The sequence below is a fragment of the Cyprinodon tularosa genome, unplaced genomic scaffold, assembly GCF_016077235.1.
Source record: "Cyprinodon tularosa strain WSP-4 unplaced genomic scaffold, ASM1607723v1 ctg204, whole genome shotgun sequence".
Taxonomy (NCBI): domain Eukaryota; kingdom Metazoa; phylum Chordata; class Actinopteri; order Cyprinodontiformes; family Cyprinodontidae; genus Cyprinodon; species Cyprinodon tularosa.
The window spans coordinates 99781-116059 of NW_024038751.1; the positions used below are offsets into that span (position 1 = coordinate 99781).

Below are 16279 nucleotides of genomic sequence, written 5' to 3' on the forward strand. Positions count from 1 at the left end.
GTGGAACAGTTTGCGCTCAGTCCGCATCAGACGCGCAACTCTGACAGGCTGCTGCTCTGACGCGCTCCAGCTCATGCGGGAATATTAACCTCTAATTATTACTCTTTATTTCCCCTTAGATCCTCTCAGCTCAGGGTTTGTTTGTGTTTTTGCAGCATCACTGCAGCTGACTGAAGGAGTGGAGGGATCTCTCCTCCTACCTCACCAGATAAGATGGCAAAAACAACGTTTCAAACCTCTGCCTTGATTCAAAAGTGGTGACAAGTTGACTTCACACACGGATGTGAGCCGGAAAAGACTAACAGGACGTTTTTTTTTTATTTTCAAGGGAAGGATTACATTTTTTTTCTCCTTTTTTATTTTCCTATCCAGCGATGAGCCAGGCTCCTACAGTGGGCCCCTGAACCCGGACAGACACAGTTTTGTGGGTTTTTTTTGCTCTAACCAAACTCCAAAGGAGGGATTAAGATTAACACCGCTGGTTCTGTGCAGATTAACGCAGGGATGACAGTGAAGCTGGACTTTGAGGAGTGTCTGAAAGACTCTCCTCGCTTCAGGTGAGATCAACTAAAACTATAACATTGAGGAGACAACTGAAGCTCAACTTTAAGAGCTAAATTCAATCTATTAGGGAGTCCATCTGAATTAAATGTGGTGTTAAGGATGTGTGTACTGATTTTAAGTAGGCCTGTTTCATTAAAAAATATAATATATTATAATCTAGATTGCTAAAATGAAGTTTTTACATTTTAAGCATCAACTTCTGTTCACTTAGTCTATCACAGCTTATGACCTCCACCAGGGGCGGAGCTAGATGGGGGGCCAGAGGTGGCCATGGCCACCCTTAGCCAATCATTGGCAACCCCCACCATTTTTTCTGCCTTTAATACAGACGTTGGCAGCAGGGGAAAGTTCAAACTTATTAAACATTTTAATTTTTCATTTATTAGCAATTGCTTAACAACTAAAACACTGTGGTTAATTATACACATCAAAATACTAACATTAAAGTTGATATATACAGAAGTCATGTCCTCTTCTCCACTAACCTTTGTGTTTTATGGGGTAAAGAGAAAATTATGTGTCTCTGCAAGTCATCTAGGAGTCTTCAGTGAAATCATAGATACGTAACTACTTTAATAATAACTTAATGTAGATATTAGTCCATGTAAATATTAATTTTATGCAGAACATTTTTTGATAATAGTAGGTAAGTAATGGAAAAGATGATTTTGTCCACTAAACCTTTTATTTAGACGGAATGGATGTTTAAATATATGCGTCTATTTGTTAGCAAAGGCTGTAGGAAAGTATAGTTAGTCATATTTAAAAAAATATATATGGATGTTTATGCATGTGTATCCAGTTTAGATTGAGCCTGAGGTTCTGGCACCTATCCGTTTTCCGCCACCCCTCAGTGTACAGTGTTTTTGACTGGCCACCCATATTAAAATTTTTCTAGCTACGCCTCTGCCCCCCACATGTGATCTCAAAGCAGAATTTAGAAAAGAATAGAAAATCTCTTCATTGTCCCACAATGGGGAAATTCTTGTGTTACAGCAGAACAAAGAACATTATAGAAAAAATTTTCACACAAATGTGGACCTTAGAAAAGTGTATAAAATAACATAATAGTGAAGATTAAAATAAACAAAACAATATAAAGTACTGTAGTGTAAAGTGTTTTAACAATATAACAACTAGGCACCTGGAGAATAAATAACCAATATATGGCTGTGGATATTTTTGCATAAATGGATATTTTAAAACAGCAGCAACATCAGAGATGTGCAAAATGACTGACAATTTGCTTAAGAACAATGCCGACTTTCTCAAAAAAGTGTCTTATGTTTCCGCCTTGCAAATACGTTCGATACTTGGTTGTGGCTCCTTTTGCACAAATGTCTGCATTAATGCAGCATGGCATTGAGGAGATCTGCTGAGGTGTAAAGGAAGTTGTCATAGATTTAGTTCTGGGTTGAGGTCTGACCAATTTTCCAAGCGGTTCATTGGCCATTGGGGCAAGAAAGCAGTATTTCCACAAGACCTGTCAGTAAAAGCAGACACATGTTTGTCTTAGGTTTCCTAGACAGTGGTTTGAATTCAGGTTTGATCATATATAGTGGATCAGTGCTCCGCAAATCATTACAAACGTTCAGTTTAACACCAAGCATTTCACAACTTCTGTCTACCTCTCCATTGCTTCTTCATACTCTGGAGCAGTGGTGTCATCTCAGGTGTAGGAGTGGCATATAACACATGGATGAAACAGTTGTTGCCCATCCATGTTGTGTGACTCGTAACCATGGTTCCCGGATGAAGTCCAAACCTTGAGAATCTCCTGTAAACTAGATTTAACTTTGATTCACAATCCTCTGAAGACTGCGTTTTTCCCTTTGCCCCTTTATCTAAGTGTGCTAGAGATTAGACTCCCCCGTAGGAGAAATTAACAGAAACTAGCTCCGTAACCTGACCTTTTTATTTTTAGTTTCTCTAAATCAAGCATCCCCAAAGTCAGTCCTGGAGGGCCACCGTCCTGCAGGTTTTAGAGGTTTATTTGCTCCAGCACAGCTGATTTACATTGATAGTTGATTAACAGGCCTTTGCTGAACTGCAGTCATCAGAATCAGCTGTGCTAAAGCAGAGAAACCTCTAAAACCTGCAGGACAGCGGCCCTCGAGGACCGACTTTGGGGATGCCTGCTCTTAATCAACACATCAAAAATGTTACTTTAAAGTGTGTGTTTTTTTTCTTAATGAATTTAACTGCAAAGTAAAGCTTTGAGTGTAATATTCTATGTGCGAAGTCATGGTTTTGCTGGGGGCCCCCTGCTGGCCTGGAGGATCTCAGTAAAATCTTTAGTTGCTTATGTTTGGGCGGGCTATGTGCATAGGTTTGGTGCAAGATAGAAGATAAAAAATGTTCTTTCCCCATATGAGTTCAATTAAGCCGTTCCACGTGGATACCATACGAGAGCCTTATTATGAGGCAAGAGCATGAAGACTCATCCAGCTAGCTGAGGAAAAATAAAAACAATATTGGGTCCCAGAGGTATAAGTTGTCATATTTTTATTATGCCACTTTTGGAGTCAACACCAATGAATACCACAGAAAGATGGGGATTATGAAAGTAGAGACAGAGTTCACAGATGCATATGAACTAAGTATTTGGAGTCTAAGTATTTCTGCAGCCATGCGGTACTCCCAGACTTACATCCAGCCTGGATCAATCTATCTTTATGTAGTTTCCGTAAGGAGTTGACACCGCAGGTCTAAGAAATGCTGGCAATTATTTTTCTTTCAACATCAGCAGCTGGTGTAACCTGGAGGGAAGTGTCACTAAGCTGGTTTTGCAAAAAGGCTAGAGAAAGCAGGGTGTGCCCCCACAGTTCCTGGCACCCTGCCTGATTCGCTTCTTCCCCAGCAAATTTACACCCTCCATCCGTCTTGCCCTCTTTTATTTTGCCCTCTCCTCGTGCCTCTGTTGCCCATGTTGTTTTTACGCGGTGGAAAGTTTGAGCCTCAGCAACCCTTCTGAGCTGTTTTCTCATGTTAGGCGGAGGGGAATATTGGGGGTGAGGTTTTGGTGTTGCTCAAACGTATCATTATGATGGATAAAACATGGAGAAATTTAAAACAAGAATGTGACAGCTCCTGGTCAACCGTTCAGATGAGTTGTTGCCAGGTAACCGGAGGGGTGGGGGGCAGCAGGAAGTGAGGCGAGATGTGCTGCATTGATCAACAGCAGGCAGGAAGTGAGTTCTCTGTGCGGAGAACCACGACGGAAACTCAGCCTCAGCGCTGTCTGAGTTTGCTCTCTTTGCTGCCTTTCAGAAGAGGTGAAGTGGTGAAAGATGTACATCGGCTGAAGGAATATAACACCTCTGGTGCCTCGTGTTTAATTCACTTTCTTTCCCCTTCATTGATGTGTTGTTTAGTTGTATTATAAAAAGGGCCTGACCTAAGACTCTTTGCACTCACAAACACAAGCATATATTGTCTGTCCCAGCTCTCCTCTCTTCTCACCCCACTCAGTCTCATCTCTCTGTGTAAGTGTGTGTGTGTGTGTTTTTCTGCTTGCTGTACTGTTGGTGGAAGGCAGCGGAAACCACATGCTTGAGCTGCTGGCAAGAAATGAGAAGACAGACAAAAAGAGACACTGACTAATGCTCCAAAACCCTCTGAAAACTCGCTTAGTACCATGACCTGTGTGCATATTTGCGGCAGAAAGTTTGACAAGGCCTCAAACATGTGCTTTTCAGTCAAATTGAAACATATTTTCCCCTTCTGGATGTTATACTTTGTATTTAAACAAGCATAAACGGAACAGCATGTCCAAAACTTTTCTCATATCCAATGGAATGCATCTAAGATAATGCAGAAGGTCAGCAAAGTTTCTAAAAATACCAAAGACGTCATAAGTTTCTTTGATGTGTTGGATGTAAAGATGCCTTGTAATTAGGGTTCTGGAATGCTGCTGTGCCAAATGCAAGATTTTACTGTTTTAATAGGTGTTTTTTTTGCTAAAAAAGTAACAAAAATGGAGGAATCTCAAAATAAGATTGAACTTAGCTGCAAGGAAGTGTTTAAAAAAATATTGTATAAGGTTTTTATGTTAGATTTTTGGTTTTTATGTTAGATTTTTTATGTTAGAGCACATAAGGGTGCTCTGGGTGGAATTATTTAGTACTAATTCATCCCCTTTTTTTAAACACAGTGTACTAGAAACAAAAACAATAAACTATTATACAATTATATGTAATTCTAATAAATAAACACATTAAAAATAAAATATTTTAAAATTCCACCCATCAAGTGCACAGTATTTTGAATTGGAGTCGTCATTATATCAGTGTGCACTGCCTCATTGCCATGATTGGTAAAGTATGGTATTTTAAATGCTATGCTTTAAAGCTTTATAATTAGGTATGTGTTATTTTATATAAAAAAACCATACCATTATTAGGGCAATAACTCTGCTATTACCTATTAAGCCTTAAAAGAGGAACGTCAATGTTTTGAGAGAGCAATAGGAAGATTTTATCCCCACCTGTCATGTTTAATAGTTTGTGAGTAAACCAAGTTCAGACTGCAATATGTGGAAACTTGTGATGAAATTAATTGAAGCTACAATTAAAAACAGAAGGAACAAGCCTGGGAACATTGGCAATGAAACAAGTAAAGGCGTTAATGAAAGAAACTAACAAGGAGCAAAAACCAGGGAGCTTCTATACGGTGGGATGTGTGAATGCTGACAAAGAATGCATCTGTTAATCAGGTGATATGTGAAGCAACTGAGGCAGAAGGTAATTAACCATACTAAGGGTTCAATTAGTTAAAATAGAAGTAGCTGAACTAAGAACCGATTTAAATGAGGGGGATGATTAACTGAGAGTTAACAAATATCATTTTAAATTCATAAAGGGCAAAACGCAAGAATGAACTTAGAAATGAAACCCACACAAACATAAAGAACAGCAAAATGACAAAAAAAGGACTCCAAAGAAACCTAAACAAGTATTACATAGCAAATATTAAATATTTTTCCTCCTTAGGGTCTGCATTTTCCTTTACTCTCTTCTCATTTTATGTGTAATCATATAAGCCATTGTATAGTATTTCAAATATGAATAGCCTTTGTTATAGTTTGGATATCATCAGAAAGTGTCTGTAGGTGTTTTTGTTAGGAGTTCTCATGTCGCAGCAACTTGTTGAAAACCAGGTCATTTTTTAAAAATGCTGAGAATGCCCACTAATTAAAGTTCTCTGTATTTTCATTGGGTTTCTTGGAAGAAGATGTGCTTTAAAAATAACTTTTTATTCAATTCTCAGAGGCATTTATAGCTAATTTGTTAAATATTCACAAGAAAATCAAAACTCATTCAATAACCTGCAGTTTTCATTATAAAGCCAAAGTAAAACTCTATTAAGACGTACACATTATAAACAGACAAAATTAAAGATGCTTGTCAAATATTTAAAATGCTTTTAGTAGATAAATATGTACATAGAAATGTTGCATAGAGGTTAGGTGTAGGAAGTGCAAATCTATAAAAGCAGGTGTTGGTCAGCAGGGGTGTTTGTGGGATCATATGTGTCTGAGAATGGCCATGTACAGACAGTGTAAGGTAGAATTCCCATAGTACATTATGGACATTTACAGGTACCTATGGTGACAGCCGTTTGGCTGTAAATCTATCTGTAGAGGCTTCAGATCTTATTTGTTTGTAGCCACATTATTAGGACTAAAACATAAACATGTATATTCTTTAAATGTGATGTCAAGCAACAGTTTTTAAGTTTGACCATGGAAATTTGGGTTTATTAATCTTTTATTAATTTGAATGAAAAAATATGTGCCAAACAGCTACATATGTGAAAGTGTGTTTCAGTTAAACTTAGACACTTAAACAAACTTTATTGTAATGTATAAATACAGTGTATACAAAGCGAAATTTCATTTTGTATAGCTCTAATGACGTCTCCAATTCTAGGGCTCTTTCTGCTCGCTGGCGTCAAGGGCCACCATACATACATATTGGGGGGAAAAAAGAAATTTACCTCTGCATTTAACCAATCCCCTTGGGGCTGCCATTGTGGGGCATTCAGGATTTAAGGATCTTGCTCAGAGAGCCAAAATGGTAGTCGGTTTTAAACACACAGCCTAAGGATTCCAATCTCTATACCCTAACCACTTGGCCACCACTCTCTAAAAGTTACCTCCTTTGAGCCGGATTCAAACCAGCAACCTAAGGATCTCCGAAGTCATACCCTACAGTCCTCCGCTCTACCAACTGAGGAATCAAAGGGGCCATAGAGCTACCGTAGGGGCCTTGGAACATATGTAGGCGTGAAAGTGTTAAATTAAATGTGCAAAAGTTTACAGCTATGAATAAAATGTGTAAAGTGGTTGAACTTCAACCTACAAAAAATTTGGTCTGTTTGTCCGTTTCAGAGCTGAAATCGAAGTTGTCCAAAATGACGTGAGTGAGCTCGAGACTCGCCTGGAAAAGGTAAGGCTGACCTTTATCACCTATTCCACATCCAGTCAGGTATATCAGCTGTTAGGGGAAAAGCTCCCTTTGGGGAAGGAGGAGTGAGAAGTGTTGGTCAGGGGTTTGGGGACAGCTTTACCTGAAGCCAGCAGGAAGTAGCTGCAGGTACTGCTTCCCCATCATATTACCCTCTCGGTGACAGAGAACAACACTTTGTTCTGCTTCAATTCGTCTTCCCTGCTTTACAAATACGTTACGGTTTCAGATGTATTCAGCTGATAAGCTAATAGACCAAATGCAGCGTTTCTGTTCCCCTGATCATACCTAATACACACGGAATGAAATGCCACACTGCAAAAAATAGGTCAATTTTTCTTAAAATGTCAGCATTTTTCTCTTGAATTAAGCAGGTAAGTGAGACACTTTGCCAATGGAATAAGAAAATTTACATCCAAAATAAGAAAAAACTGTTGCACCGTGTTATTTTTAGTGCATAATATCAAATCATCTTATTTTAAGAAAAAAATACTCATTCTTTTGGCCGATCATCTTATTTACCTACTCAAAATAAGGGTAAATGCACTTATTTTAAGAAATGTTGACTTTTATATGCATTTGTAGTTTATTCCATTGTAGGCCAGAGAAAATTCACTTTCTGCACTTTATCTGAATAAGAACCACAACATCTTATTATTCAGACTCTATAAAATGGATAGGAGCAGTTTGATTTATGAAACCACATGAGCAAAAAGAAAAAAAAAGAAAAGCAAAATGAGATGAAAAAACGGTTATCTGGCTTGTGCAACTCAGTTTGAAATTTGACCTGCCTGTCAAAGAAAGGAAACAGACAAACATTTTTTTTTCCCGGCGAGATCAGATGGATTTTTTTTTTTTGTCACTTCTCTCTTTTACTCAAGATGTGTTTTAACATGCCCGACATGAGCAGAGATTAAAAGCATTTGTCAGATAAAAGGTTTTCTCATGGACAAAGAGTTTTCTGTTTTAAACCACCTATTCTTCCAAAACACCAAACCTCTGATTAGTTTCACAAGTTATATATTACTAAGTTTAAAATATGCAAAACTAGAGATATATAGATTAGACCTTGCCAGTGCAGATTTCCTGCTTTTTTCAGTATTTAACCTGTAGATGATCAATCAGAGCTGATCACAGTTAACTGTGTGGTGCTAATGGCCAAATCTTTGCCCGATATGTTTATATAAGCATATATTTTATAATTATACAGGATGAGCTTATCGCTGCAGGGATTTTATTTACTTCCTAATTTATTTTTTTTGGTAGCAGATCACTTTTAATTACCTGAAACTCACTACAGTTGTGCTCCTTAAAGATACCAAAAATATAATATATTGTAATGTGCTTTCTAGTTAGTTTTACCACTCTGCTGCTAATGCACCAAATGGAGGGCAGATTTTACCGAGCAGAATAAAACAGATATCGGACTGATCTTCGATATGAATATCGGATCGGGAGATCTCTTTTCATCCAATGTATATTGCTGACACTTTTGTAGGTGTTTTATGCTTGTTCCGGGGAAGTGGTGGCCAAGTGGTTTGGGCATAGAGCCTGGAATCCTGAGGTTGTGAGTTTGAAACCCACTATTACAGACTGCCACTCTGGGTCCCTGAGCAAAGACCCTTAACCCCACACTGCTCCCCGGGCGCCTGGCAGCCCACTGCTCCCAAAGGGGATTGGTTTAAATAGAGAAATGAATTTCGTTGCGCTGTACTTGTGACAGTGTAATGAAAACAAAACACTGAAAAAATAATAGTAATCATTTAGATGTTTACCTGTGAATTGTCTTCATCAAAAAGTGTTTCTAAACAGTATTACCGACTGTAGTATAAATAGAAAAATAATGTGCAACATAACATTTGACCTTTCATCATTTATGTTTATTCCTTTAAGTCTTACCTTATTTCAAATGAACAAGAAACATGCAGTGACTTTAAGTAAAGTACAGACTTGGATGAGTCAATTTATTAAAGTTAGCAAAATAAAGCAAGAGTGAGGGATGTTCTTCTTACTATGTTCTTGTTTGCTGTGTTTTTCTTTTTAAGCAGACAAACCGGCAAAGCTTTTATATATCAAATCTACAAGATTTTTATCCCTTTGCTAGTTTCATTGAGAAACTTTGCTAGTTTCATTGAGATAATGTCTGATTAATTCATTATTGAGCAAGAGAATATCTATGATCAGTGAAATTTTGATATGATAAATATGATAAAATTCTAAATTTTGACCCAAAGTACTTTCTACATTCTTTTCACCTCTGCGGCAAGATGTGTGGACACCATTGCACTAAGAAGAAGAAGTGATTGTTCCTGCTGCTGCACAAATAACAGCATATATTAGCATAACTAGGTAAAATATAAATTTAGCACTTTGAAGTCAGCAGTCTTTTAAAATTTTACTCTATGGAGCAACACAGTAACTAGACGTCTGTGTTTTCATTGGTTGACAATATGGTTGGCTAATCAACATACAAACTTACTGTATCACCTGGAGAATTGAAGAGAGAATTGAATTTATCTTTATTGCGTAGTGCAGGAGTGGGTTCAGGGATGATTTTTAACTACAATGGCTTTTCTAGCTTATCATAGTTTTCACACTTTTCTACTTATGGTTTCTCATACTCTCCATTGTTTAGTTATGTCCACCACGGGTACTGTTAAACTATAACAGTGGTGAAAACAATGTTCTATAAAATCAATGTTAAAACATCTCATTTCATGGCAGAAGAAGGGTTATTTTCATCATTTTATTTAGTTTGCAGTACTTAGATGTTTTTGTTGATATAATTATTACAGTATTTTTTAAATACTTTGTTTGATTTTTACCTCCAACTTCATGGCTTAGAACCTCATCTTTCTCTAGACTGCCAGTAGAAAATGTGTTCTGTTCATTTTCACATGCGCACAACCTAATCGCTTTGCAAATTTTAACATTTGTGCGGCAATATTTGTAGATCACCTGCAACACGGCCAATTATTTCCCATAATAAAAAGGAATTGCACGCACAATTTTAGCGTCCCTTACTTTAAATATTTGAAGATCGGACCCTTGATGTAAATAGCTGCTAAAATGAATGCAGAAGTCTGGGACGGTTGTGTTACCACGACTTTCAGACTTGGAATTCCGACTTTCAGAGCCATTTTTGTTGGAATATTATGGCTTTAAAGACGATTAAAATGCACCATGATATATAACTTTAGCTGTTTCAGAACCAGCTGGTATCAGGTTTTGATATCAGCATCTCCTACCAGTATTACTTGACCGCAGTCTCACCCACTATCTACACCAGGGGTCACCAACTTTGTACTCGCTTGGGTCATAAAGGGGCCCTGAAGGACCACATGGGGTGCCCTCAGCATCTTCTTAAAACAGAGCAACTCACCAGCAGACAATGTTGGAATTTCTATTCTAAGCTGCTGCTCTTATTTTTTTGTCATTTGTAGAGCATTTCATCATATCAATCATTTAGAAAATGTAAGCATTGATAGGACTTTATAAAAGACAAGACGAAAAAGCAAATTAGAAATTTAAAGAAACAATAGAAATATGTTTATCAATGCAGTTTAGTTGAATGCTGACTCCTCCAGGTTATAGGTCAGTATTGGTAGCCCGTCCTATGACTCAGTACCTATTAAGTAGCCCTGAGTCTTTAAAAAAACAACAAACGCACAAAATCTCAATAAAATGTGTTTAGAACAACAACAAAAAGCACCCCTTAATATATTTTCAATATAATGTGTGGTTGTAAAATGTGTTGCACCCAATGCTACAAAGATATGTGCTAATTTGTAAAACAAGCTTAACATTTTTTAAGTTGTCTAAGAGCCTGAATCTGTAAATAAAACAGTTTTAAATCAGTTAATAACATCTAGAGCTTACATGTGTGAGAATCTGAAATTGGTTTTAGTTGAGCTATTCACACTATCATGACTTGAGTTGCTTTGTTTGTGTCTTTTAGCTTGTGAAACAATGCCAGGCCATGCTGGAGGCAGGTAGAGTCTACTGTCAGACCAGTAAGAGCTTCGTCAATGGTTTACGGGAGCTCGGACACCAGTGGTCAAAGGACAGCACCATCGAGGTGACAAAAGACAAGCTGACTTAAGCTTAATCAGTTAGTTATTCTCTCATGTAAATGATATACAATGCAACATGTTTTGCTTTAAATTTACTGAAATGTACGTTTTTATTGATTGCAAATGTTTATTGGTAGAATACTGCAGCACTTTTTAGGTATAGAGCCATAGAAAGTCAGTTTGGTAAAAAGACATTTGAATATTTAAAGTTAATATTTGCAAAAAACAACAACAATGAAACTAATTTGAGGTGTCTGTCTTCAGGACTGCTTGGACAAATTTTCCAAAAAGCTGTCTGCCATCTTGGATGCACAGGGGGTGAGTCTGGAAGCCAGTCTGTCAGTTTCTGCTTGCATAACTTCTTCATTCCAGTCATGGTGGTTATCAGCTGTAGTATGTGGTCAAGCAAGCAGACATGCATCTCACTGTCAAAAATATCTCATTAGACCTTTAACTGTGCGCTGTACTAACTAAGCTGGATTCTGTTTCTTTTTTTTGTCTCAATTTCTTTTTAGGAAGTGATTGAGACGATTCAGAAGTCAGTGAAGACGAAGCTGCAGACCTTCGTGAAGGAGTGAGTGAGCTGCTTTTACGCCACCTACCTTGGGGCTGAAATGTTGGACTTAATTTCCAACAACAATTCTGTCGCAACAACAACAACAACAACAGTGCAATCTTTGCAATTAGCCAACATGTGAACCCTGAGACTTATTCTTGCTCTCTGCTTCTATCAGCGGAAGATAAAATGGTGCAATACATTATGTGATAAATTAGTTTAGATTGTTAGCTTATTGATTTCTTTATATAGATTATTGAGAATATTGACACAAATTAATTAAAAACATTATTATTTACTTAAAAGCCATATTTATTTTGTATTATACAACACCACATATGACAAAAGTAGATTTAGCTAATATCAGTTTATTATAACAGAAAATTAAATCTATGAAGCTGACGGGTATTTATTGGTGTTTTAATTCAAAATTTAGAAGAAATAGTAACAACATCAGCATTTTCTTGTTTGAAATAAAACAAGATTGCTCAGACTGAAACACATAAATATGCTGTGATGTAAGCAATCTGGATGCATGGTTAGAGTTGAAAGGTGAACCTCCACCTACGTCTCCAGTCTTGTGCGGGTTTCCTCCCTGCATTGTCCTGTTTAACTCCCTTGCACTCTGATATGCAGTGGTAGTTTTCCACAGCACTCAACATTTTGCACGTAACCAAAAATAAAATTTTTCCTTCCAACCGAGAATAATGCAACACTTCATGGTGGTCTTTCTAAATAAAATTCCAACGAAATATATAAAGGTTTGTATATTTTACATTATTCTTACAGCATTATGAATAATTGTCCATTCTGTCTGTTTTTTAGTTCAAAATGTTTTTGTAAATACAGCAAAATACCTGATATTTTCCCTGAAATGCTGTTAGAATCCTTGATCAGTTCATAATTATCTTCGTTGTTAAGATAGAACTTAGAGGAACTACAGAAAACGAATTCCAGCTTAATGGTTGTTTTCTCTCACACAGAGATGTTCGTAGGTTTAAGGATGTCCGAAAAGAGTTTGAACGCTGCAGCGAGACTCTGGAGGGGGCGTTGGCCAGAAACGCACAAGCTCCACGAGGGAAGCAGCATGAAGTGGAGGAAGCAACTAACGCTCTGCTCGGCGCACGCAAGGCCTTCCGGTCAGGGGCTTTAGACTATGTGCTGGAGGTGAGGAAGGCCATGCAGAAAAAAATCAAATAAGCGCCACTTAAGTCTTTTAATATTTTAATACATGCTAATTTTATTCCTTATTTTTAGATTTTAAAGGTAGCCTGAATGAAATAAGCAGCAGCACATTTGATTGTAGTTTTGACTGCTAACTGTGTTTATATTTCCTGCAGGTTGTGGCTCACAGTTAGACAGTGAGCTACCTATGCTGATGCAAATATGTGTAACCACAGCGTCCTTTTGTTTCAGATTAACGTCATTGAAGCCAAAAAGAAGTCAGATATTTTGTCGGCCGTGAGTTCATAGCATCTCTTTTGCTTTTGCTTTTTTTAATGTATATTTGTACATTTTTGTTTTTTATTTGAAACATCTAATTGTAAAAAATGTTTAATGCCTTTAGATGCTGGCCCTCATGGACGTCCAGTCTCAGTTCTTTAAACAAGGCCATCAATCTCTGTCAGAGCTGGATCAGTATTGCCAAAAACTGAGTGAAGAGGTAAACATTGAAACCTTATAATTACTGTAATATGTTTGCTTTGATTCGAGTTCTCAATCTGAATCAGAAAAAGTGAAATTTTAGGGTTTTTTATGTACAGTTGATTAAAATTAGATTTAAAAAGCCTCATGAGCATTTATCCAGGAAAATAAATTAAGTAGAATACAGAATAAAATGAGATGTATATGAAATGGGTTGTTTATTGGTGTATAGAAATAAACTGGGGTAAAAGGCAAGGCAAGGCAAATATATTTGTATAGCACAATTCAGTACAAAGACAATGCAAAGAGGTTTACATGATTAAAATATAGGAAAATAAAACAGAATCAAAGCAAGTAGGAAAAAAAAATGCAGAAACAAAAAAGAATATTAAAAACAGTTGGACTAAAGAAATTAAAAAATAAAGTTGAACTAATGATGTTTCAGTTGAACTGTTTAACTAGAATAGTCGAAGGCAATCCTAAGCAAATGTGTTTTTAGTCTTGATTTAAAGGAACTCAGGCTTTCCGCACTTTTACAGTTTTCTGGAAGTTTGTTCCAGATAAGTGGAGCATAGGAACTAAATGCTGCTTCTCCATGTTTAGTTCTGGTTCTAGGTATGCAGAGCAGGCTGGAGCCAGAAGACCTGAGTGGTCTGGAGGGTTGATACATTGATAGCAAGTATGTGATGTAAAAGGGGAATTTAAAAGGGGAATGGGGGAAAATAATAAATAGTATGACACACCAAAATAATAAACCACAAAAGAGACATTTCTTTGACAATGCTGCCTGATCAAAAGGTCTGGATGTTGTTGATGCTCCCTCAAAGGTTTGAACATGTTATTATTTCTTAGGTGAAACAGCTAATTAAAAAAAAGGAAATCATAGACATTATAAACCCCATGGAGGCTGGAAAGTTGGGGATTTATCAAATGACCCAGTAGATTCCCCAGCTCTGGATATGGCATGAAACCCTGTTTCTGTATGAAAAACAACCTGGTAGCCTTGGTGAGAGAGAGACCACAACGCTGACTGGGTAAACCCAACAGGGGTGGGGTCAGAGTCACAAGATGACATCACACTTTGATCATGACAGGAAAAAGTGAGCAACAACAGGAAATATTTCACATGTCTGTGAGACTCTATCTCTCTCTGTCAGTGTGCTCCAGCTTTAATTTTTCTAGGGAAACTGGAAGCAGCATTTCTCCTCCGTCAACATTGATAATGTCTTTTAATGAGATACATTTATACCAAGTAACAAAGTATGAACTTAGCTGAATTAGACGGCAGAAATGTCCTTCCTGTTCCAACAGTTATCTCTAAAATCCAGGCCACGTGTTTATTTAGCTTTTTTTTTTTTATTAGACTTCAAATAAGTTTACTATTTTCCACTTCCTGTTTTCAAAGAAGCCTAAAGGAGGGGCATCTCACCTCTTAGTATCATGTGTCTCTGTTTGTCTAAGAGCCAAGCACATCTGAAATGAAAATAAAAGGACGTTAGGATTTATGCCTTGTTTCAATGCTTGCCTGTGTATGTGGTTTAACCAGTTCCTTATTGACTGGTTTGGTCTTGCTTGTGCTTTCACTGTTACACATCTATTCATGATTTGAACTTAAATTATTAACCTCTTCCTTTGATTTTGTTTTGGTTTATGTTTTCCAGTAAACTCTTTTGAAGAACTTTTTTTTTTTACTTTTTCTTATCCTGATATCCTTCAATAAATAACAATAGCCAGTCCACCTGTGTGGGATTTGCTCTCTAAACTGCAGTAATTTGTTAAAACGGTGACTATTGGCTGTTCAATCAAGAGTCAGACATTTATAAAAGATGGCAGGGGGTAATTTAATTTAGAGTCCAGAGTACAGTTTCAGGACAGAGTGACATGTTTAAATCGATCATTTAAAAATGATTTATTGGAAAGCATATCCCTGCATTCGAATGGTTTAGTCAAGTCAAGACATTAACCTTTCTATAATGGCAAAACTTAAAGACTAATGTTCAAAGATGCTTTTCATCTGACTGCAGTGGAGCTATTTGGAAAAGAAGTATAAAGTTTTTTGTCTCTTGATGTGCTGAGCTGGTAGAGACATTCACCGCCTCTATTCTGCTTCGTAAAGTGCTTCTACAGAGTTTAAAAGCAGCTCTAAGAAGTGGTAATTTAATAAAGATCAATGCATTCTCTGTTCTGAGAATGTGCTACTATTTGTTAACCTATCTCACAGTATCCCAGTAGAATACGCTGAATTTTGTGGTTGAAATGGGACTGAATGGAAAAAATGTGAATACCTTGTGAGCACTTGCATAATGAATTATCTTTAACAATTGTGTTTTTTTCTTTGTTTACAGCAAACTCAGTTTGTATTGAACTCTGCCAGGGATAAGAGGGATATGGAGCAAAGGCACTCAGCTATTAAGAAAAAGGTTAAAAAAAACAAACAAACAAAACACAATTAATAATAAATGGTTAATGGCCTGCACTTATATCGTGCTTTTTCAAGTCAGAGGACTTGACCAAAGTGCTTTAGACTACATTAAGTCATTCACCTATTCTTACACTGATGGTGGCAAACTACATTGTAGCCACAACTGCTCTGGGGCTCGCTGACAGAAGTGATGCTGCCGTACACTGGCACCACCAGACCCTCTGACCACCATCAGTAGGCAATGCAGGTTAGGTGTCTTGCCTAAGGACACAATGACACTCGGAGCTGGGGCTTGAACCGACAACCCTCTGGTAGCAGGGCAAACTTCTGAACCCAATGCCACTGTTGCCCTTAGAACTAGAACAGAACTATACAGTAGCGTTGGATGTTGGAGCCTTGATGTTTTGGTTGTCGTTTCAAGCCCTCTGACTCGGGCAATACCCTTCACCTACATTGCGCTAGTTTACGGCAGCCTCTCTTCTGTCAGTGAGTCCCAAAGCAGCTGTGGCTACAATTGAGCTTGGCACCATCAGTGTGTGAATATGTGAATGAC

The 16279-nt window shown here is 37.4% G+C and overlaps 1 protein-coding gene across 1 annotated transcript in view; it reads left to right on the plus strand.

Moving 5' to 3' along the window:
• Nucleotides 1-16279, plus strand: part of acap1 (ArfGAP with coiled-coil, ankyrin repeat and PH domains 1) — a 38092-nt gene continuing 21813 nt past the window's right edge. The window contains exons 1-9 of the mRNA XM_038284922.1: nucleotides 1-557; nucleotides 6956-7013; nucleotides 10990-11109; nucleotides 11369-11422; nucleotides 11620-11678; nucleotides 12644-12827; nucleotides 13077-13121; nucleotides 13228-13323; nucleotides 15650-15724. Coding sequence (XP_038140850.1) covers nucleotides 505-557; nucleotides 6956-7013; nucleotides 10990-11109; nucleotides 11369-11422; nucleotides 11620-11678; nucleotides 12644-12827; nucleotides 13077-13121; nucleotides 13228-13323; nucleotides 15650-15724 — 744 coding nt within the window. The 5' untranslated portion in view covers nucleotides 1-504. The remainder of the gene's footprint in view (nucleotides 558-6955; nucleotides 7014-10989; nucleotides 11110-11368; nucleotides 11423-11619; nucleotides 11679-12643; nucleotides 12828-13076; nucleotides 13122-13227; nucleotides 13324-15649; nucleotides 15725-16279) is intronic.